Source organism: Amphiura filiformis, chromosome 15 (genome assembly GCF_039555335.1).
Source record: "Amphiura filiformis chromosome 15, Afil_fr2py, whole genome shotgun sequence".
Classification (NCBI taxonomy): Eukaryota; Metazoa; Echinodermata; class Ophiuroidea; order Amphilepidida; family Amphiuridae; genus Amphiura; species Amphiura filiformis.
Window position 1 is genome coordinate 21103179 of NC_092642.1, and position 22585 is coordinate 21125763.

General features: G+C 37.5%; 1 protein-coding gene across 1 annotated transcript in view; it reads left to right on the plus strand.

Annotated features, from left to right (window-relative positions):
• Positions 1-21943, plus strand: part of LOC140170788 (uncharacterized) — a 62416-nt gene extending 40473 nt beyond the window's left edge. The window contains 13 exon segments of the mRNA XM_072194011.1: positions 3175-3335; positions 4519-4688; positions 6131-6373; positions 7269-7464; positions 7908-8101; positions 8926-9176; positions 9318-9390; positions 9969-10401; positions 11581-11802; positions 12388-12601; positions 13536-13700; positions 14789-15037; positions 16078-21943. Of these exon segments, the coding sequence (XP_072050112.1) occupies positions 3175-3335; positions 4519-4688; positions 6131-6373; positions 7269-7464; positions 7908-8101; positions 8926-9176; positions 9318-9390; positions 9969-10401; positions 11581-11802; positions 12388-12601; positions 13536-13700; positions 14789-15037; positions 16078-16976 (3470 nt within the window). The 3' untranslated portion in view covers positions 16977-21943.
• Positions 21944-22585: the final 642 nt, after the last annotated feature.

Below are 22585 nucleotides of genomic sequence, written 5' to 3' on the forward strand. Positions count from 1 at the left end.
AATTGACAGCCACCTTAGTTCCAGTAAATAATTTGTAGTCAGTCTGTGTTGGTGGAAGGGGGGGCATAAAATTTTCGACCTGAGATAGAGGGGTTGTAAAAAAAAAATTAGACCATGATAGGGGTATAGGGGTGTCATGAAAAATTTACTCCGGTCACTGACATATTCATGACCCACCCCCTTCTGTAGAAAATGACAGCCCCCTAAGGGGAGGTCATAAATGGGGGATATACAAATTTTAGACCAATTAATATAGGGGGGTTATAATTGTGCAGAGCTACTAGTACTGCGGTATGGGTTCCTCGTACTAGCTCATGCTAGCATACTAACACTCGGGGTGGGGGTGGATATGCTAGGACTTTTACAGTATAATACAATCATGACTTGCTTGCTAGTATATTAATAATTTAAAAGGCCAACAGGGGCTTCGTGGGGCAGGGCCTAATTAGTCTAGACCTCATACGGGAGAGGAGAGGACATCATGTTCAACTAGGCCACAACTGGTGACGTGCTTTTGCTTACCGTTTTTCTTTTGTAGGCAGGCCTGCAGCTTCTGACAGGATGACACACTGTATAGTGTATACTCATGTGGTATGCCATTGGCGGCATTGGTGCTTGTTCAGTCAGATCTCGGCATATAGTACTCATGTCAGTCAGAATACACAGTCAATAATAATGATGACATGAATGGCCATGAATGATGGTAACACTGTCAACATCAGCGTAAAACTCTCCAGTCAGTGCCAGTACCATGATGGTATGCATGAGTACAATTCATGACTTTGGACATGTTGGAAGCTGGAAGTAGGCATGCAACAATATAATCCTGGGCAAAAATCATGACATCGGGCTGAAATCAACTGGTTTCTCCAGGGTTAGCCTCGGGCCAAGGCCTCGCTGTGCTACGGCTATCCGCTAAATGTTGTGTTGGTACAACATTCATGACATTGTCATTGACATGCATGCATGGCATAAATGATGGAGAATCTTGCATGGAAGTCTCAGGGTTTTGATCATTGGCATTGCATGATTGCAGTGACTGTCGGTTGGTGCGACGATATTTTCAAGTAGCAGTATATTCTCTTGTCAAGTCAGATGCTAGGCCTGTCTACAAGTACAATCAATGTGATGCGATGTATGCCACTGAGGCCTAGTCAGAAGTAACAGGCTACATTCACACACGGTTTGCATGCATGATGCATTGAATTGGAGATGTCCATTTTTGCACGGCAACTTGAGATGCAGACAGACCATAAGAAAGCACACTGCCGTAAGAATGAACTTGTTTTATACTAGAATAGAGCTGATTAAATATGTCGTCACTCAAATGGGCTCAGACCATGCAGACAGTACGTAAAAAAACAACATCATCACCATCATGACATGTAAAAGTATAGCAATTTAGCATGCATAGCCATACATGCATAATCATAGTGTACACATTTACTGCACACAGCGACACTCCCGGTAACTATCCACACACATTCTTCCAAATCGGATTATGTACGACTCTTTCTTCACCTCCAGTTTGGTCCAAGCAATGTTGAACACTTCCCGTTCATTATACCTTATTTATTATTCCACAAATCGGTATATCCTGTCCAAAATTTGTCTTCCACACGGCGCCGTGATTGAATTTCGACATCGCTGTTCAAAATTCCGACGAAATGGCGCTAAGTTGTTTGATCTCCATATATGGACTATATATGTCCATATATGGACTATGTATTCCATATATGGATTATATAAGTCCATATATGGATATTTATCAGCGCCGTCAAAAAAACGCGTCGGCGCATGAAAAAGTCCTCCATGAAAAATGCACGGATCGTTCTCAGGCCTCGAACGAGCCGCCGCCATGTTTGTCCGCCATTTTGCGAGTGAGAGGCCAGGGACTCAGGCTAGCACATGGGCTGAGATAGTTGCAGATTTTTATATCTAACATTTGCAATGTAAATGCACGAGATTCACCAGAAAGACTTAGCAGTTATTCAAGAACCTAGTGGAGGTAAAGTTATACGTTGGTATGAAGGAACTGTTAAGCTTAAGCTAGCTGTGCTGTGTTATTGGATTCTGTCATGACATGACTTTGAGTAGTGTACACAAAAACGCGAACTGCGAGCATGCATTAACTGGCTACAGAGTACAGACTAGTCTTCATGGAAACTCCCAACTACAGATCAAGACATGATATGGATAACAAATGACTCTAGATCATCTCATGCCACAATGATGGCACTGCCAATGATAACATATTAATATTCCTACTCTATGCTAGTATGCTATACATTATATGATTGTGTATGTGTATTATAACTTGTGGAGCAGGTTAACATGGTTAAAGCCCCACCTGATGATGTAATTAACCCCAAAATAAATGTTACTAGTGTTTTATTGTTCTGAAATAGTAACTACAGTGTACTGTGTTTACTTTGTGTGAACCTGGTAGTAAAGGGTATTCTGTCCCTAGGCCATCAGTAAGGTTGGTGTATACGTTGGTCATAACATATATCAAAAATTTGAAAAATATCCAATTTTTATAATTTGTCATAAAATTTGTATTATATTGTGATTTAAAAAAATGAAAATTATTTGATATCAGAAAGACATGCTTCAGTATTCAGAATGCAATTCGATAGGTCTGATGTGCTCTCATGTCCCACAAAAAATACTGTCGAAACGCAATAAACGCTCATTTTGGATCCCTTAAGTGATTTTGTATTATTTTTGAACTTTGCATTAAATTCTTTAGAATTTGCTAGCTACTATATTGAAGGAAAAATAGTAAAGGACCATTCCTTATGGAACTAAATTCCACTTAGACCAGGTCTAACTTTAGACCCGGTCTAACTCTCTTGTGCTTACGGACCTCGGTTTGATATAGCACTCTTTTGCAGTAGCCCCCATGCATTATGGTTAGTTGCTAGAGAAATGCTGAAACAGGACCAAGGAAATACAGCAGAATTATTACCTCATCAATCAAGCAAACTGTTTTCATCATTTCATTTCTCACACTTCATGGAAAAATCGGCCCTCATAAACAGATGATGCTGGACTTTTTGTGCACCATCTATGTGATATTAATATGGATCTTGTAAGATGGCAACAGTTTTTTACTCAGCTAAGGGTGCTTTGCTATACTGATGTCAAACATATTTGTTTCCAATACTCCAGGTTGTGACTGGGTTCTTCTAGATAGCTGTTACCTTGTCCATAGAGGTACCCCTATACCACAGAGGGATTTGGTAAGCTGGCAACAGTTTTTCACCCAGCTAGGTGTGCTCTGCTACTTGGCTGTCGAGACCAAAATAGTCACGTTACAAGAATCAGAAATGGTAAGGGATGATATTGATATTATGTTCTTTTATTATTATTATTTGATTTATTAAATAATAATTGTCAGAGGTTTTCTTAAAAATTACTGATTTAGTTTATTTGGTTTCCAGTATATTGAGCATATTAACCCTATGAGAACTAATTTTGAACCAATCAAGGAGGGTATTGATAAGGTCATCTGCAAATGCAAGTTTGACCATAAATAGTTTAAACCCTAGCCATAATTGGCAATTGAAATGAGCATTTCAAGTTATCAACCAATCAGAAATGCTGTTAGATGACCAGTAGTGTCCAGGGGTTAAAATACATAGGTTGATGGTAAATGGGATATAGCAAGAGCCATATTTGCAGGGACTGTCTTTGGAATCCTTGGAGTCAAGGAAGCCATATTAATTGCATTCATATTTTCAGGTCTTGCTGTTGTTGAGTTCCAGCCAATATATATAAAAATGAAAGTTTTGGGTATTTTCCACCTTAGGGGAAAATCATGCACATAGTGCAAAAGTGACACCTCTTATATCAAGCATTGGGATCTCCTTTATAGCTCCCACATCGTTCATCTTGTGTGTCAGTTTTATTTGTCATGCTCCCTGCCTGATTACCTCTCGATCTTTGAATAGAAAATGATCACAATGTTATTCTGCAATGCATGTTTCAAACTCCAAATGTTAAAATCAATCCATTTAAAAATGGTCAAACTAATATACTCTCTGTCCATTATCTTGAAATAATAAGTTAATTGTGACCTTACAAGGCTTACGTTGTAGAAGGGCAATATAGACAAAAACTTATATATTTGTCCATCATTTGCATGAACAGGGTAAAGTAAGAGGTACTGTAGTTAAGGGTACACAATGTATTGTTGGTCAAAGCAGTAAAAAAATAACACTTTGATGTTTTGCAAAAGTTCATTCTACAAATCATATACTTTGAAAACTTACTTGATTTATTGCTGTTAATGGGTTTGTAGGTTTTTCAAAAGTGTTGTTGTTTCAGCCCTGTTTACAACACAAGAACCACAGGAATTACAAAAGTACACCTGTGATATTAGAATTCTACACACTTGCTATGAAATGATCAATGCAATTATTGCCAAAGCTCACGACCATTCGCAAGATGCTGTGAACTACCAAATCCCAACAGTTTAAAATAGTTGCTAACCTTGATCTTTATCTTTTACAGAGCTCTAGCCCGTGGGCAGATTTGTATAAATTCTGGCCTAAACCATCTAACGGTGTGTATAAAATCAAAGACCAAGTATGCAAGGAATTTGATCAGCTGATATCATACACTACCAATCCAGAAACGCAGAAGATCCAGCGGCATAATCTGATCAATCATCTGCACCTGAGGTATTCAGAACTCAGCTGAGCTGATATTTTACCAATATTCTCCATATATGTCACAATTATTTAAGGGAGCAGAGTGGCACACTGGTTAAGATTTTTGCCTTTGGTGAGAGAGGTTCTGGGTTCATTTCCCTGCAGGACCACCCCCCTAAAAAAATTCTTATCCGTTCTCCTCGTGGCTCATCTGGTAAAGGTGGGGCAAATGACCCAGGATAAAAGACCTCGTTACAGTCGGTTCCGATCAGGGTAATAAGCCTGATTGTTGGCTACACTTGCCTGTCCTGTAAAATTTCCGCCAGCTATCTCACGGTGACCTTCTTCATTCACCAGGTCACTTGTGCCTGGCGGAAGTTTCGTCAGCGTTATCTCCTAGATTTCAGCTGTTAATGCCTAAGATATGCTTGACATAAAAAAAGTAACTTAATTGACTTTTTGTCTAAACTTGGATTTTTTGGGAGAGCTGGTCTCTCAGTCCAAAAGTTTCTCCTGATTCAGTAGCAAATCGAAGGACCAAGAGACACTTTCTTTGAAATAGTTTCTGCTAGATACCAAATGTGTTCATCCATATCAAAACGATGCACTTGTCGGCTGCAACATGTGTCTTTTTTCACACATTAGCTTGGAATAAATACCAGACTCATCTCAAGTGGAGGTCACTTGAAATCATCCTTTAATAGTCACATGGTCTAAGAATACAGAGAACATTCCTTTACTATGTGACTTGGGGATGATTGGAAATAACCTCCACTTGAGATGAGTCTGGTATTTATTCCAAGCTATTACGTGAAATGAGACACATATAGCAGTCGACAAGTGCATCGTTTTGATATGGATGTGCACAAATTACAATTAGCCCCTGTCTATATTTTGACCAGTCTTATGGCCTTGTATGCAAGTTATCCAATAGGATGGGTATGATGATGTAATATGAATTATTTGGCTTGACATTAATCAATACTGCAATGCATTTCTTATTTTAAAAAGCACAGTGATTTATAGTGTGTTATATGCACACCGATAAACCCACAAGCTTAAAAAACAAAAACAAGCTTCAGTACAGTTTTCAGGAATTTGCTGATCCCTGTGCTGTGGCCCATGATATACCTTATTTAGCATCATTCAGGAACACATCTTTAAATAAGTGCAGAACCCTTGTCGGTCTACATTTAGAATAACCATCACAGCCCAGAATGGCTCCCCAAGTTCTAACGATGACCAAATTATAATCAAACAAATCATATTCATATTGTGATATGGTGGTAGGAAAATCGGCCTATAACTCTAGAATTTACTCATCAGAATTTACTGTAGTAGTGTGCTGAGGCTTGTGGATCAACGTTTTGTGGATCAACGTCTAGGCGTTGTACCTGTGCGTAGCGCACTATAAGTCACTGTGTCATTTACATAATTATTGATACCTCTTGACATTGATGTTTTACTTTCAGGTGGCAAGACAGTTACATCAAATACATGAGTGCAGACCTACTAGACAGCGAGTCAGGCAATGTCATCAAACAAATCGAGTCTAGTTTTGACATACTGCTGAGGTCATCACCATGGTTACCCACCATTGCTAATGGGTCACTGCAGTTCAAGAGCCCTGTGGATATATTCTTATATTCACAGAAACTGTTTAATCTGTTGGGAACTCATGTGCCATATCTGACCCTGGAGCTTCCTCCAAACAGGTATGTATTGCATTAGTAAGGCAAAAAAAAAAAAAAAATTTAGTCTCAAAGCTCGCACCAGCATTTGTAAAATCACAAGATTTGAAAAAAAAAAAAGAAATGCAGAATTGTTATTTTAAAAAAAAAAAAAAAATTACGGAAAAATTCAGTGAAAATCAAAGAGTTTTTTCTCAAAATACCATAAAAAACTTAGTCGGGAATAAAAAAAAAAAAAATGCATTTCGCATTTGTTTTCAAACCACTCATGAGCTTTGAGACAAACCGTTATTTTTGTGGCCTACGGTAATAGCTTTATCCTCTGAATTATATTTACACTAAGATTCAAAGAACTCTTGGCAAAGTTTGATATCTTCAATGGTATACATTTTCCAAAATATACATTGACATACAAAGAATTCTTGGCAAATTGTATTCTTTTTTTTTCAATAGTATAGATGGTGTCATTTTAAAGCTTATTTGTGCTACAGCAAAATGAAAGTCCAAAGTTGGATTTCAAGATCTCCTGACTGCAGAGTTTGTGTACTTTGTTTGCCCTTTTCCTGTACAAGTCAGTAATATGTCCTTTGTGAATGGCCCATTGTACCCCCATTCATAAAGGACATACAGACATACTATTTACTTGAACAGGTGTGTGTGAAACAAAGAACACCAACATAGCAGCCATCTTGAAACTACCAACTTGCGATTTCACAATCATTTCATGGTAGCAGGTCACATTTACTATTATTTACAGAATGAGATGTATGTCAACATATTTATTCAAAATCATTTGAGCATTTCCTGGTTTGGGGCATGGGTCACAAATATAGTATACAAATTTTCTTTTGTAACAAAAAAAAAGACTACATTGGCAATGCAAATAATACCAATAAATATCTTCCGTCTTTCATTGCAGTCACTTCCTACAGTTCTTGAGAGTCCGTAATGATAGTTGTCTAACTCCAGACTTCATACTAGCCATGCTGAAGACATGGTGCCCGCACCAGAAAGACGCCACCATGACAACCACAGGTTATGGGTCATCCTTCAAAGCAAAACTGGGTCATCTTATCAGGGTGTATCAGTACATCTTCCAGGAGTGTCGACAAAAGGTAGGTGCTGAATAATCCATGTTCCTTGTTTGAAGTAAAATCACCACTAGATTATTTTTAAATTGTTATCGATGTAACTCTTGAATTATGACATATGATGACAATAAGTAAAATAAGCCCCTAATCTCCTTCCTAAGACAACCCTACGTTATTGTGTATGTGCCAATTAGTTTGATAGGTGTGGGTTAGTATCAAATGGTGGGACTAAAAATTTGTGTACACTTAAATTTCCCTCAAAATCTATATCTAATGCAAGAGAATAAGCAATTGTTGTTTTTTTATCCTCTATCGTCAGAATTCACCCGATTTTTGGACCTGCCCATCCTCTATCACACAAAAGAGGATAGTATACTCAAAGTGTTTAATTTCGCAGTTAATTACATTCAATATTGTCAGAATATTCATGAATTTGTATATTCATTGTTTCTTTGTATGTGTACCAGGATCTGAAGGAATTATTTGATCAATACCCTGCTGTGTTTGTGCCACAAGATGCCACCATCACAGACTGGAAGGCCAATCAAGAGATACCTGTACAAGGCCAATTTGTGCACAAGAAATGTACATATTGGCAAGATCCTACTGGATTACTACAGAAACAGATAGACAATGCAAGTGGTAAGAGGAATATTTTCTTGTACATTTCTCCCTCCACTTCCCTCTTTTCTTTTTCTTTCTCTCTCTTTATCTGTCTATCTCTCCCTCTCTCTTGTTCTTAGGCAGTCGGGTTAGATCAATCTATAAGGTGCTCGACTATGGTGCGCGAGGTTGCCGGTTCGAACCCTGGCGGTGGTTTAATACGCTCTCGTGGATAAAATTGAGTTAGCTTGAAATTCCCCTGAACAAGGAACTTACTGCTAATAGTCTTGTTGTAACCCATACGAAACTAGGTGAGCTGATGAATTCTAGGGTGTGCGTTCCTAACCTGCAAAGTCCCTGAGTTGTTGTGAAATGATATGGGTCCGTAGTGGTGGTCAGCGACAACCTGTAATGTGTGCTGAGGCTTGTGGATCAACACCTTAGCATTGTGCTGTGTGTGTAGTGCACTATAAATCACTGCCCTTTTTCTTTCTCTCATTCTTTGGCTCTCTTGCTTCTCAACTCAGCTCAGTATATCTTTATCTTTTATTCTTCACGTCACATCTCTGTGGTTCTAAAAAATTCAGTATTTCTTTGTCTGTCTATTTTCTCATTCTTATCTCTCTCATTTCAGTGCTTGAATTGAAACTGTTGCCTTATGCTGTGGTTTTTTTTAGATTTCTGTTTTCAATCTTCACTGCATATGATTGCGATTCATTTATTAATGAGGTACATCAATGAGCTAATAAACCATATGCTGAATAAGCTTATGAGCACAATTTATGGACATATGTCTTCCTGTCCTTATCAGTAGATTGAAATTGATGATGAATCCATTATAGTCCATGTTTCAATTTTTCTTTGTCATTTTTACCTCAACAGGTTCAGACCCCTTCCTCAAAGATTTGCTGTGAGCGAATTCTACCAAGATGTGCAAAATATATTCCTGACTCTAAAACTCATCGATCAGACTCCTACGCTAAAGGAATATGTAGTACTGCTGGTAGATGTGGCTTCTGAAATCACGCTTCCTGACAATGAGAAACTTCAGGATGTTCTGAAAATCTATGGAATGCTGGGAAGGAAATGTGCTGAGCATAGCCAAAAGGAAGCAGGGACATGGGTGACTTCAGGTTAGTGTCATTTTGGGGTTCATGCTAGACGGACACCCTCAGTTGGTCAATGTTTAAATACTGAGTAATGGGTGCATTTTGTGGTTGATTATGCAAAAATTTGTCCAAATTATAACCTTTTAACCTATGTTATTTTGATAGATATTTTAAAACAAACACTTAACATTGTGAAATCCTGTCACAACTCTATTCAAAGACATGGGTGCATCAGAAGGTATGCCATATTCCTTGACCAAAGTTACACATAATGTTTTTTCTTATGTTTGTCGCATTTTGAATGCTGTGTCACTTTTCACTAACAAGTTTAACAGAATGACATTTGATGGACAATGAATGATTCAGTGTAATGCTTTCGTTTTAAACAATTTATCAGTTGATGTGGTGGTCACAGAGCATATAATAATATATGTGACATGATCAAGGGGAATGAGTCACATGTCTGCAATTTTCAGTTAGAAGTTTTTACATCATTTTCTGGCAGTTTACGAATGCTACATTTTGATACAAATCCCATCAAAATTGGAGAGTTATGAGCTATTTATCAATGGCTGAAAACAATATAAAACAAAAGAATTTGAAAACTGTTTTTGCCATTATCTCAAAATCAATATTAGCGACATCCAACTTGATCATGTCACATATACACATATACAAGGAGGGTTTTCAACTTTTTGGCACTCTTTTGGTGCAAAAGAGTATTAAAAGCACTGCCATCACTAACTCTAGGTGAAACAAAGAATAGTATTTAAATTTGCTACAGATAACAAAGAGATTTATGTTGTGTCTTTATAGGGGTGGAGATGCAGCCAGTGTTGACTCCAATTCCCAATCTTGTCAATTCTTACGTAACTTACTCCAAGAAGAAGCCGTCTTCCCTACACGCAACAACAGATGGGTTACCCTGGCAACCAAACCCATTCTCTGCGATGACGATTCAGCAGAATTTGAGAAACTCTTCAACGATGATCCCAGGGTACATCTCTTAAACATGGCGGATAAAGACAAACTAGGCCGTACCATCAGGGAAACGGGCAGCAGTCGTGGAAGAGGTGTGGGTAGCAAGGAGAATGTCAAGCAGTTCTTGGAGGCTTGTCAGATACAGACTTTGACGGAATGTGTGGAGAGGGAGTTCATTCCAACCCTGCTGCAAGCTAGTCCCAATGTACAGCTCTTCATGTACACCATATGTCCGTATATCCAACTCTACATTAGTACTCATAGTCAGGTATGCAAAATGCATTAAGTTGTTAACTGGGCACAAACAATATTGTTATTACTAAATCAACGGGATGAGATTCTTCCTCTGATCAGTACTCATAGTCGTGTATGCAAATACATTGTTGTAAACTGGGCTCAAACAGTATTGTTTTACTAAATCAGGTGTACTATCTAACAAAATAAACACTCAACAAGAAGGGAAAGGCACAGGCCCCTGCTAAATTTTCCATGGGGGACATCCACACTAAAAAGTCTGATAGAAGTCAAAATAAAGCAATAATTGCCTGTGTATCTTTCATTCCGAACAACATGTTTTGGGGCAAAATAGTAAAAATGCAAAATTTTGAAGCGCACTGGGCCATCAAAATTCAACTTCATTTTTTGCTAAAATAATCGCAAATTGCTTTCATGCTTTGCGCACGCAAATATCCCAGTCCAACAAGTACAAAATATGCTTGTTCCCCCCAAATTTTAATGCTTCTTCCGCCACTGTTTAGATCTTGATATGTGTATTGAGCATTAACATGAGAAAATATTATATTAAGTGGTAGCGGTTCACCTGTTTGTGAAAAAGGGGCCAAGATAACTATGATTAATTGTCTGAAGTTCTCTAAATGAAAATGAATTGTTAATTCTTAAACACTTGAAAAAGTTCCTGCAATCTTCTTGGTTCTTAGCCGTGTTATATGAACTGATATAACATGGTTCAGTGTGTGCGCATCGACGCGATACGCATGTGTGCGCTATTTGTACCAATCTGATGCACATAGCAACAATGGGACTGATAAATTTTAATAAGCCCTAGGACATTCCTTGTAAAATATAGGATTTAATTTGATTAAAATTTGGTCCTAATGACTAATATATTTTTATTTCAATTGAAGTGTTTAAGATTGAGAATAAATTTATTGTTTTTAGCCGCTGTCGTGCATCTATCATCTCGTATAACACGGGCGACATTATTTTTGGCATAAAAAACATGGCTTTGCCTTGTTCTACTTAAAATAATATATGAGATGATAGGTGCACAAATTTATACCTTTATTCTCTTAATATACATCGGGAACATTCAACATTTGGCCTTAATGAAGTACAATTCCTTTGCAAGTGGTGTTGTGTATTTGATACTGGGTACAGGAAGTGTTTTACCGTCATTGTAATCTTATTTATTCTTTATACTTTTCAGAAAAATGATGATTTTGATGCACTCTACAAACAGCTGCAAGAGGAAAATATATGCGCCACTTTGAAAACAATGACAATCTTTGAGGTAGACAGACTAGAAGTGGTTCACAGAATGAAACACGATGCCATGATTATGAATACTAGTACTATAGAGTGTGGTATGGAGAAGTCAGCCTTGTATGTTGTCAAGAAGGTAGTACCACAGCTGCATAGAAACACACAGGTAGGTTCCGTCAATGACCTGATAAATAAACATTTTAAAAATTTGATAGTAACAAATCAAATTTTTGTGCAGATACACTGTCTGCTAGTGCTACATTGGGATTAAATTGATGTTTATGAAATTGTCTTTTTCCTCAATGCTTCACAACTTCACAACAAGTTTCTTTCTGTTTTGCTGGAAATTAATATATTAAGATTTTAAGATAAGATCGAGTTCCCTATTTTAACAAGTACAGATGAAACAACACCATTTTAGGCAACAAATATATATATATATAATGGGTTGGCTCTCAAACATTTTGCTAAAAAGCTAGGTGTTATCCTTTATTTCTTACAGAAAAAAGTGCTACACAGTGTTTTGTGTGTGTGTGTGTTTAGTCCACCTTTTTGCAGCTATAGTGGCGACTTTTTTTTTTTAATAACTGAAATAAAATGTCTGTAAAAAAGTCCCAGCACAGAGAGCAATGTGCTAGGATGGCTTTCACAAACTTGTGCCTGCAGGTTTGAGAGATCGACAAACCTTTTTTGCAGGTTATCTTTGTCTGAAATATAATTTTTAACACTACATTTTGCCTTACTAATATAGGTCCGTCGTGAAATCTCCAAGATGTTTGCTAAAGGATTTAGGTCATGTCAGAAAGCACTCTTCAGTTTCTTAGGTGATCTGCTGCTCTCCATAGAACCATCACATCTTGGTCAAGGTATCAGTGAGAAGCTCTGTTCTCAACTTGAACTTGAACCACTTGAAGAAGGAACAGAAGAATGGCAGATACCCAAGCCTATTATGCCAGAGATTATAAGTAAGTACTAGAACCATGGATGAAAGAGATAACAGACAAACTCCAAACAGTCAAAGTCTCAGCATCACCCAATAATGAGGGCCAATTGTTGCATGAAATACGACAGGCGAAACTGCTATGTACATACTGCGTATTTTTACGATCCTTTGCGTAAACATAAAGACACAAAGCACTGTCGTGTATATGCGAAGGCACGCAACACTAGTGTGATTGTTAGACACGGCATAATCGAACGATCGGCCCTCATGAATATGTGAGAATTCAATGAACAGGGACATTGACTGTTGATAAATAGTCTGTAGTAGTCTGTGGCTAGAACATTGGAGTATAATCTGTCTCACTCATACTATAAACTCTCATGATCAACAACCTCTTGCCCAGCTATTTCTCATCCCGTCATATCGATTGCTCAGTGCCAGAAGTGGGTAAGTGCAATATCTGCCATGTGTAGCTGTCATGTTTAGATGAGTACAATATACTGTGTGTAAATTGCCAAATGTTCACAGGGCAGCTTTTGCACTTACCCACTTCTGGCACTGAGCAGTTAATATCCAGATATCTTTTTCTTACTCCTTGGGTTCTTCTTAGAAAAGATATCTTTCACTTCCCCCTCAATGTATTTCTCAATCTGTACTGATTTGCTGTTCAGTACAACATGGGTTGATAGTGAGAAAAAAATCCTCAATACAGAGCTCATTCAGATCTTGCAGTTGAGGTATTTCTTGTCACTATCGATCAATGTTGCACTGAATAGCAAATCAGTACAGGGAAGAAATGCATCATGGGAAATGTAATCTTCTCTGGGTTCTTCTTTTGATAAAAAGATCCATGATCAAAACTCTCATATACAGTATAAAGTGTTACTTACTTTGTGCTGACATCCTGGATGAAAAGTGCCGATTTTAACGAAGGTATTTGTTTGTATTTCCCACAGGAAAACCACCACCACCACCAGCAGCAGCACCACCAGTAAGAGTTGAAAGACCAACGGAGGGACACAAACCATCAGATGGTGGTGAAGCTGGGCTTGAAGGTGATGCTGGGCTTATACGTAGCTGGCCTCCAAAGTCATGTGCTTATGGACCAATGGTATCTAAAGGTAATGTGATTAGAACTTATGATACACCGTAAAGGTTTGCCTAATGGCGCTATGGGCTCCCTAGACAACAAAAGTTGAATTTTAGGTACAACCTATTAAATAGTGCCCTCCTGCAAAATTCCCACCAGGAAATAAGGGCATGGAACCATAATTTTTATTGGGATTTTAGAGGCGGGAGCTCTCTATTTGCACATGAAATTTACCCCAAAGCAAAGGAGCCCAGTGCGCTATTAGGTGAATCTTTGTGGTACACAGTAACACACGGTGCAGCAATTTTCCTTTTATATGGTATAATTTTGTTGTGGATGTACTATAATATAGTCTCAAATAAAAGCTACTGCTTTGAAAATTTATTCTGTGGGATGAAACGCTTGAGACATTCTACATGGCTATCACTCATGGTTAGCATGTTAGCAGTACACAATGTCCAGGTGGAAACCACTTGACCATTACTGTTTCCAGGTGGTAACCACTAAACTACAAGTACTGTTTTGTTCATACTGCCTAAGCAAAACATATTTCCGGCCTAAAATTTCGCTGGAGTTCGGAGACGAGAATGAGCTTTCACCTGATACAAAAATCTGCATTTTGATGGAGTAGGGATGAGGCTGTCAATTGAGTCGCTCACCTTTAATTTAAGAAATACCAATTGAATCTTAGCTACATTGAAATAGGCAAAACAGAGGGAGCAGTGAATGTAAGAGGAAGATGTCAGGGGAATGGGCTATTCCAGTTGACATCCATACACCCCCTATGAAAGACATGACCTTAATCTTCCTCACAGGGGGTGTAGATTTCTAATGTAGTCACCCATTCAGGTAACCCCATTTAAAATTTACACTCCCTGTGTGAATGATTAAGGTCATGTCTTCCAGACGGGTGTATGGATTTCAACTGGCCAATAGACTATGCTCTTGTATCGAGTATGGATGCTGTATCCTTCAAAGTATTATGGTATCCAGCATGAACTTCTTGATACTGGATGAAAGGTTCAGTAAAAAAATGATTCAGGAAAAATGGTTTCTTAAAGTGTCCATATATGTTCAGTAAAATAACAGGTTGATGTTTTGTTGCATTCATTTCAACAGGTCCCAAATCCAAAGAGGATGAAGCAGGATTGAAAAGGTGGCCTCCACCGGCTCCACCTGCAACGCCCAGTCCGCTCCAACCAGCACCACTTCGACCTGGGAGCCCTGCTCCTGAGGGTACATCACATACTACTAATGATGGGGACCTGCAAAGACAATCATCGGTACCAAGTGAAGGTGGCCAGGGTAATGTGAATAGGTCTGAGTCGGTGGAATCTGGTGCAGATGGTAAAGGATTTCACAGACAAGGTATGCTGGATGTTGCCTATAAAGTGCATATGTGACGTGTCATGTCAAAGACACTTTTGGGCAGGATCGTAAATAGCGAAATAGCCAAAAATCTGACCGGGGTGATTTTTTCACAATTTGGGTTTGTTGCGAATATGTGATGTTATTAATGTTGAAAATATTGTCTGAGAGTTTCATACCGGAATATAACTGCCATCTTGTATTTTTGAGACATTTTTCAAGGTAATTCCTGCTCTCAACATTGTCAAAAATATTTTTTAAAAGGCCGATATCTCAATTTCCAATTTTTTAATACCACAACTTACGAACTAAGTATCTTCGCTTAGGAATGTCTGATTTCATTGGGGAAAACGGCGTTCTGGAGCAAAATATCTCTATATTTAAGATATGTTAAAACCTCAAAATTGATAACCTGCCCAAAAGTGTCTCCTTTTGACATTACACGTCACATACGTGTTGCTTTTCATTTAAGAGACTTTTGGTGATGATATCATCATGATTGTAACATATTAACACCTAATAACAGATTATGATATACTGTCCCTATCTAACAGTGCTTAACCCTGGTAACACGTAGGTAAAGCTGGTTTCATACTTTCCTGCCTATTTGCCACTCTGGCAATGATTTTGCTTCACTGCGCAGTCGCACCAGAAACGCTAGCGGGGACTAGCGGCAAGCCGATATATTGCTCACTTCACTGCTTTGCCCAAGCGGGGGTACTCATCAAGTTTGGTTTCAGACCCATTGCCATACCAAATGTCAAAATAAATTTTTAGTCAAATTTTAATGCAAATTGGCAAAGTATTTACAAATTTTCCAAATAAATGTTGGCAAATGTTGACAATTTTAACTACAGTTAGGCTGCTTGTCAAGGCATTCACCAAAATTGGCCTAGAAAAAGGATTCATTGATATACCAAATGGCCAAAAATGCGCCCCATGTTTGTGAAACATCCCTGTATGGTCATTTGTACTGCACACCCTCTAGGAAATTGTTGCATAGGAATGCTTAATTATTCATTTTTAATTTCTGCCTACAGTGTCAACTACAAGTGAAGGGTCTACCACAGGACATAAAAGAAGTGATGGTGATCATACAGGACATGGAGGAGGCCAGAAGACTCCTGGTGCTCACCAGCAAACACTGGGAGACTTTGTCAAGACTGATGATGACACAAAGCAAACAGGCAACCGTGATGAGGACGAAGAGGTTTCAGAAACTGTGGAAGATGGTGATGAAATGGAAGAAAGCAATGAGGAAGTAGTTGAGGTCTTGGAAGAAGCAGATGATGTGATCGAAGTAGAAGCAAAAGCGGATAGCAGTATCTCGGAGTCGGACGAAAATATGAGTTTCCACACACCGCCTGCAGTACGCTACACTCCAGGACCATACTCTGGTGGACCGTACTCAGGAACACCTGGATCGGGTAGACGATTACGTCAAATGGCTCCAATGTGGTCTGTACTTCCGACAGTAGAAGTTGAATTTGAAGATTTAGCCAAGGGGCCTGAGATTAACCAGTACATGAGTGTGCTGGAGATATCAACAGATTGGGATGAAGCGGAACGTAATCTCCAGACTGGACGATGGGGGGAGGCGCTTGTGTACAATTATCTGCGACTGCAAGCGGAAAGTGAAGGAGGAGATGTAAGAGTGACATGGGTCAATGAATTGCAAGAAACTGGTCAACCATTTGATGTAGTTGTAGAAAGTGAGGATACCACTACATACATTGAAGTAAAAGCGACCAAGTTTGACCAGAAAGAACTGTTTGAGATATCGTCCAAGGAAGTCGCCTTTGCAGAACAGCAGAAAGAATTCTTTCATTTGTATCGTGTGTACAATGCAGGGAGCAGTGAGAATGCTAGACTTTGTAGGCTGCAGAATTTGGCCTTCAAAATGGAGAAGAAAGAAGTCAGACTTTGTATGTACATTTAGAGGTTAAGCATCTCAAGAAAGTGTCTACTTGTTTAACCCCATGAGAACTACCTGCCGATTGGCCAAAAAGAAGTTTTCATTTTCAATTAGACCAATTAGCAACATTGTTAGAATAATTTCACCACACAAAAAAATTTGGGTGAATTATTTGCAAAGCTCCATTCTGATTGGTGATTAAAGTAAAGATATCCCGTAATTGACCAATCAGAGGCAATGGTAGATTGACAGGTAGTGCTCAGGGTGTTACGGTAAATAAGATACAAAACAGGAATTTGTATTAATGAAAGTAAACCTTGTACCAACACATACATGGAAATATAAACATGTATACATATGAAAGACACTATTCGGATGGAAAATAGAATTTTGAATTCATCAAAAAAAAACAAAAATTAGATATTTATCTAGATATTTTATTTTTGTATAGTTTTTTTTTTACCGAAATGGAAGTATGGTCCACCATACAAGTCTGAAATGAACAGAAACTATTGGTAAATTATCTATGTTTATTTGTTTGTTTTCTGTTTGTTTGTTTCAGGTTTCTTGTGATTGTTGACCACTAAAAAGGTTGCAAATGAATAATTTGTTACAAAAAATGATTTTTTTTTATTATACATTTTTGTTCATTTCACAATTGACATTGCTGTAAAATCCATTTAGATTGGAGATGTGGTTCCCAAGATATATCATAACATAAAACTTCCTGGGCACAACTTATAAATGGGAATATTTTCTCTCCTGCACATCTATGGCTGCCATGTACACCTTGGGTGTACAGTAAAGGTGAATTTATGAGGAATAATAATAATATTTGAACTAGAAACTAGGCAACTGGACTTATTTTACATTTTTGAGTGGGATATTTTCACGTTCATCATAACTTGGCCGGGGCCTACAGTTCAGCAATCAGGAAGATGCTGCTTAGGTTGAACTCAAAGGTGACCTGTGATACAATAACATCCGCTGCACAGGTCAATGAACTGTTACCGCCAGAAGATCAGTAGGGCTGATGATGCGTTCAGGATTAATACAAAAATTTCTCACTCAAAACGTAAGACCTGTTGCCTAGATGACAATCTTTACAAACATATTTATGAGGAACAATCATTTGACATGTTTATGTAGTTATCGCATCTGTCATGGTCGCCATGGGCTTGTACATTTATGCGCTGTGTGCAAGGAGAGAGATTATTCTGTTGGCTCGTTTATACGCCATGATCAAAGAAAGTGATCAACAGTCCGGTCTCGGAAAACTCCTGGTGAAATGAATAGAATGAGAGAATTATTGACTCTATAATCTGTTTTTGAGGCACTTTTATTGCATTTTATCACAATTATGAGAATATGTGAAAATCTTAGCCAAGATATTTAAATTGGTCACACCACCCAAGTATATCATGTTCTTCCTAAATAATCATAATTGTATTCACAGATTAAAACATGTGCAGTATCATGATTTCCAATATTATTTATTAAATAACTTGGATAGCTTACTCTCTTTTTTCCAACTTGTAATGAACAATAAATATATTCAAGAAGGTTTCTTGGCACTTAAAGCAAGATTGTATTATTTATTCTATACTGGACATATATCCAGAACATGCAGTTTTTGCTGGTCTTATAAAGCACACAAAAAATTTAAGTTCACATATTCTTGAATTTTAGACATGTATGTATGCGACACATCACCTTCATCAGAGGAAGTCCTGTGATGCGATATTTTTGCCCTTTTGGTGACCTTAGGTCAAATCAGGGCAGTATATTTGATGCGATCAAGCAAAATCAGTCGGACCTTGGAAATATTGATTTTGAGATATAGCCAAAGGAAAGATTTCCTTTTGTTTCCTGCTGTTTAGGAAACTCTATAATTGCTCATATCTTTGGAACTGGTTCTTCAATTTCAATGGTGTTTTTTGCAAAATCCAGATTTGTAAATGCTTTTTACTATCCTTATAAAAAACTGAAAATTTAATATTTCCGAGTTCCGACTGATTTTGCTTGATCGCATCATATATGATGAACATAATGACATGCTATGACTTAAAGGGGCTCTGAGAGATTTGACACAAAATAATATGAGAAACATTGCCTTATATGGATAGATTGAATACTGAAAAAGCATAACCATGCAGAATAGAGTAAAAAATCTGTAATATTGAAAATATATTTGTGTATTATTTTCAGTTATCCAGGTATATAAAATATCATGTTTGACATTTATCACTAACTATCCACGAAAAAAGCTTATTCTCACAATTTCAGTTGATTCTGATTTTGCTTTTGCGAGTTATGCATGATTATGTGTATTACCATTACACTGCTCCATAGACAATGTGTTGTAATTTCGTTCTGGTATACCAGAACGTAATTCAATTTTCACGATGTTTTTGCTAAACAAATTAATCTGCAAGAAATTTTTTGTACATAAACATTATGTAGCCAGAGGTTTCCATTGGTATAAAAATCTCACCTTTTTTTGAGAAAAGTGGGGGGATGATGCTATGGATCACGAAATACCCTTTTAAGTTTAAAGATACTTTTTGTATGCTGTATATACATAAAGGTCCCGAATCTATACAATTCTGGTTTACCTTGCACACCCTTTGTTTTAAATACAATTCTGGTTCACCCTGTGTTTTAGGGTTAGCGTTGGGTTAGGGTTATACTTGTGGGCAGGGTATACCAGAATTATTCCTCTGAATCTATAGGTTGGTATAGTGTTTTATGAGTGGACAGTTATTCCCTTGTGAAGCCAATTCTTGCCACAAGTATCGTAAATATTCAGAAGCATGGCAATATTAGGAGAAATACTCTTGTAAAAGAAATAAAAATGGAAGATAGGAAAGTAGGAAATAGTTGCAAACAGACACAGTCATCTTTGCGTTGGTAGGTATGGGTGCAGAAACATATTTGTACAAATCAATTTGAAGTTATTTGATATTATCAACATTTTGCAATTAATAAAAACATGTATTGTATAGTGAAAGGTTTATGAAATGCAAATTCATATTAATTTGTTACAATTTTAAGATAATTGAAATACAGAATGAATACTTATTTTAATGAGTAAAAGACTTAAGGGGGTACTACACCATTGGCCAATTTTGTGCCTATTTTTGCATTTTCTTAAAAATTACAGCGCATTGGTGACAAGTAAGATATTTATATTATAGGGGCAAGGACTACAACTGCTGCACTGGAAATTTTATTTCAACACAGACAACAGTTGAGTTACAGTCAAAAATGAGGGAAAACCAATATTTGATCAATAAATCAATAACTACTTGCCTTGAGTTGCTAAATTTTCAGTGCAGTAGTTGTAGTCCTTGCATCAAATGTCCCCAGTTTTGCTCAATATTGATATAAAATTGGATCGATTGAGCCCATATGTCTCGTCCAATATTTAAAACTCATAGCAAGACCAATAAATATTGGGTGTAAAGCATCCAATTATATCATTATTATGTTTTGGATGCAATATTTTCACACACTTGGACTCATCAAAACATAATAATGTTATTTATTAAGCATTTGTCTGATATCTTACTATGCATAATATTTTGTGTAAAAACAAGTTTTTGTGTAACTTTATCACAATACATGATATTTGGTTTTGTATAAAATAATCTACTTTTTGTGTTATCATGTGATCTGTGCCTTTATAATTATGCTGTTATAGTATTCAAAAGGTCTTTCAGTGCTGCCATGCCACTCTTCCTGATGATCACGTTTACAAACAGAACAAGATCATGCCTGGGTCTCGCGATGCTATGCAGCTTGTTCGGCCAATGAGGAGCTGATCTATTGATGTGATTCAATTAGCCAATCAAAACCCACATTTGTGTTTATGCTGCAAACAGCCCCAAATTGGCAGACCGCTGAAGGACCTTGTCGAATACTATAGAACATAAAAACATGATCAAAACATTTGTCAGATGCACGTTTATTCCCATGGATATAAATTGATAACTGATCATGAAAGTTGATTAGACGATTAAGTTGATTAACTTGGCATTTGTGGAATTCAGCGCCAAAAATTCAACTTCGGCTGAAAAATTAGTTTTGCAATTATCATATTATAATGACAGCATATTGTCTGATTGTATGTATGCGTTATAATTAATGAAAACAAGTAATACACAGAAACATTTTTGATACAGAAATGATAATTGTTTTGTGTGCTATCTCTGTTTGAATTGAGAATGGATGTCGTAAAAATTCTTTCTGAGTATCAAATGAGGGTTCCACACGGGGTTCATAGACTAATCAATGGGAAATACTTACAATAAGAAACAGAAAGTATTGTAATGTTATGCAAAAAAATTTAAATGACCCATTAAATGATGTTGCTCTGAGCGACTGGTATAGCAATAACATGGATCTTTTCCTAAATTTATTCCTGAGATTTATTCTGCATTTAGTCACATGATCAGAAAGATAGGGGATTAGGACAAAATCCAGATTATTGCATGGTTGAAATGTTTGGTAAGTCTACTGACTGACCAATTACAGCTTTCAATCAACAGCAGTCTCAACAAGAAGACCTGCCAATCATGTTTGATACTTCATATTAAATAAGAAGTAATAAAATATCTCAGAAAGCTAGACCCTATCGAATAAACTCAACCGGAACAGTATAACAATTGAAATGGCAGACATGTTGGTTCGAAGTGACAGAGGGACAGGTCTCTAGTTCGATTCGACGACCATTCATACCTATCACCTGTTTTATTTTATAATCATGAGAATTGGCCCGTGGTACCTTATGGTGGACATAATTTGATTTAAATGAGGATGAGTGACGTAGTAGTATTCGATAGGATCTATTGTTATGCACTACAGAAGAATTGAGACAAGCGAGTGTTTGTTTTTGTATGTGAAACATTTTGTACTCTTTGTTTATGTTACAGAAATAGTTTCAAAAACTCTGATCAGAAAAGTCAAAGTACTGAATAAACAAAGGAAGTTAATTTGAAAGCATTTATGTGTTATTTTTGTCCCTTTAGAGAGAAAAGGTCAAGACAAATTTTAACTCGTCAAATACAAGGTTAGACTGCTTTGTATTCCTTTTTTGATAAGCAATACATACCATTCCATGCATAAAACACAACATATCCACAGTGACTGCCCTGCCCAGAGAAAAAAGGCATTTTTCATGGATAGCTAGCTGTTGGATCAGAGCAGGATTGGTGGATTTTCCATCATGGTTCATGCGCATATTTTGGGGGGGGCTTTGGTGGCACCAGCCCCCCGGGGTTAAAGCAGGGGGGCGGCCGAAACGAAGGGGCAGCGGCAGAAGAAGGGGCGGCCGGAAGAACGGGCGGCGGAAGAAGAAAGGGCAACAAATTTGAAAAGGTATAAAAATTTGTGAAAAAATGGTACTATACATCAAAATGTGTTGCTTTTACGGCGCTAGCGCCTAAAATCCTTTTTTTTTTTTTTTTTTTTTTGCTCTTCACTTTTTCAAAAAAATTGGGTCAACCTTTTCGGGTCATGCATGTTGAGAAAGGGCGGCAAAATTGAATTTTCGTCAGCCCCCCAGGTTAGGAGCGGCCACGGTACGCTACTGATGGTCAGAGGGATTAGAGGGATGATAAATTAAAATGGTC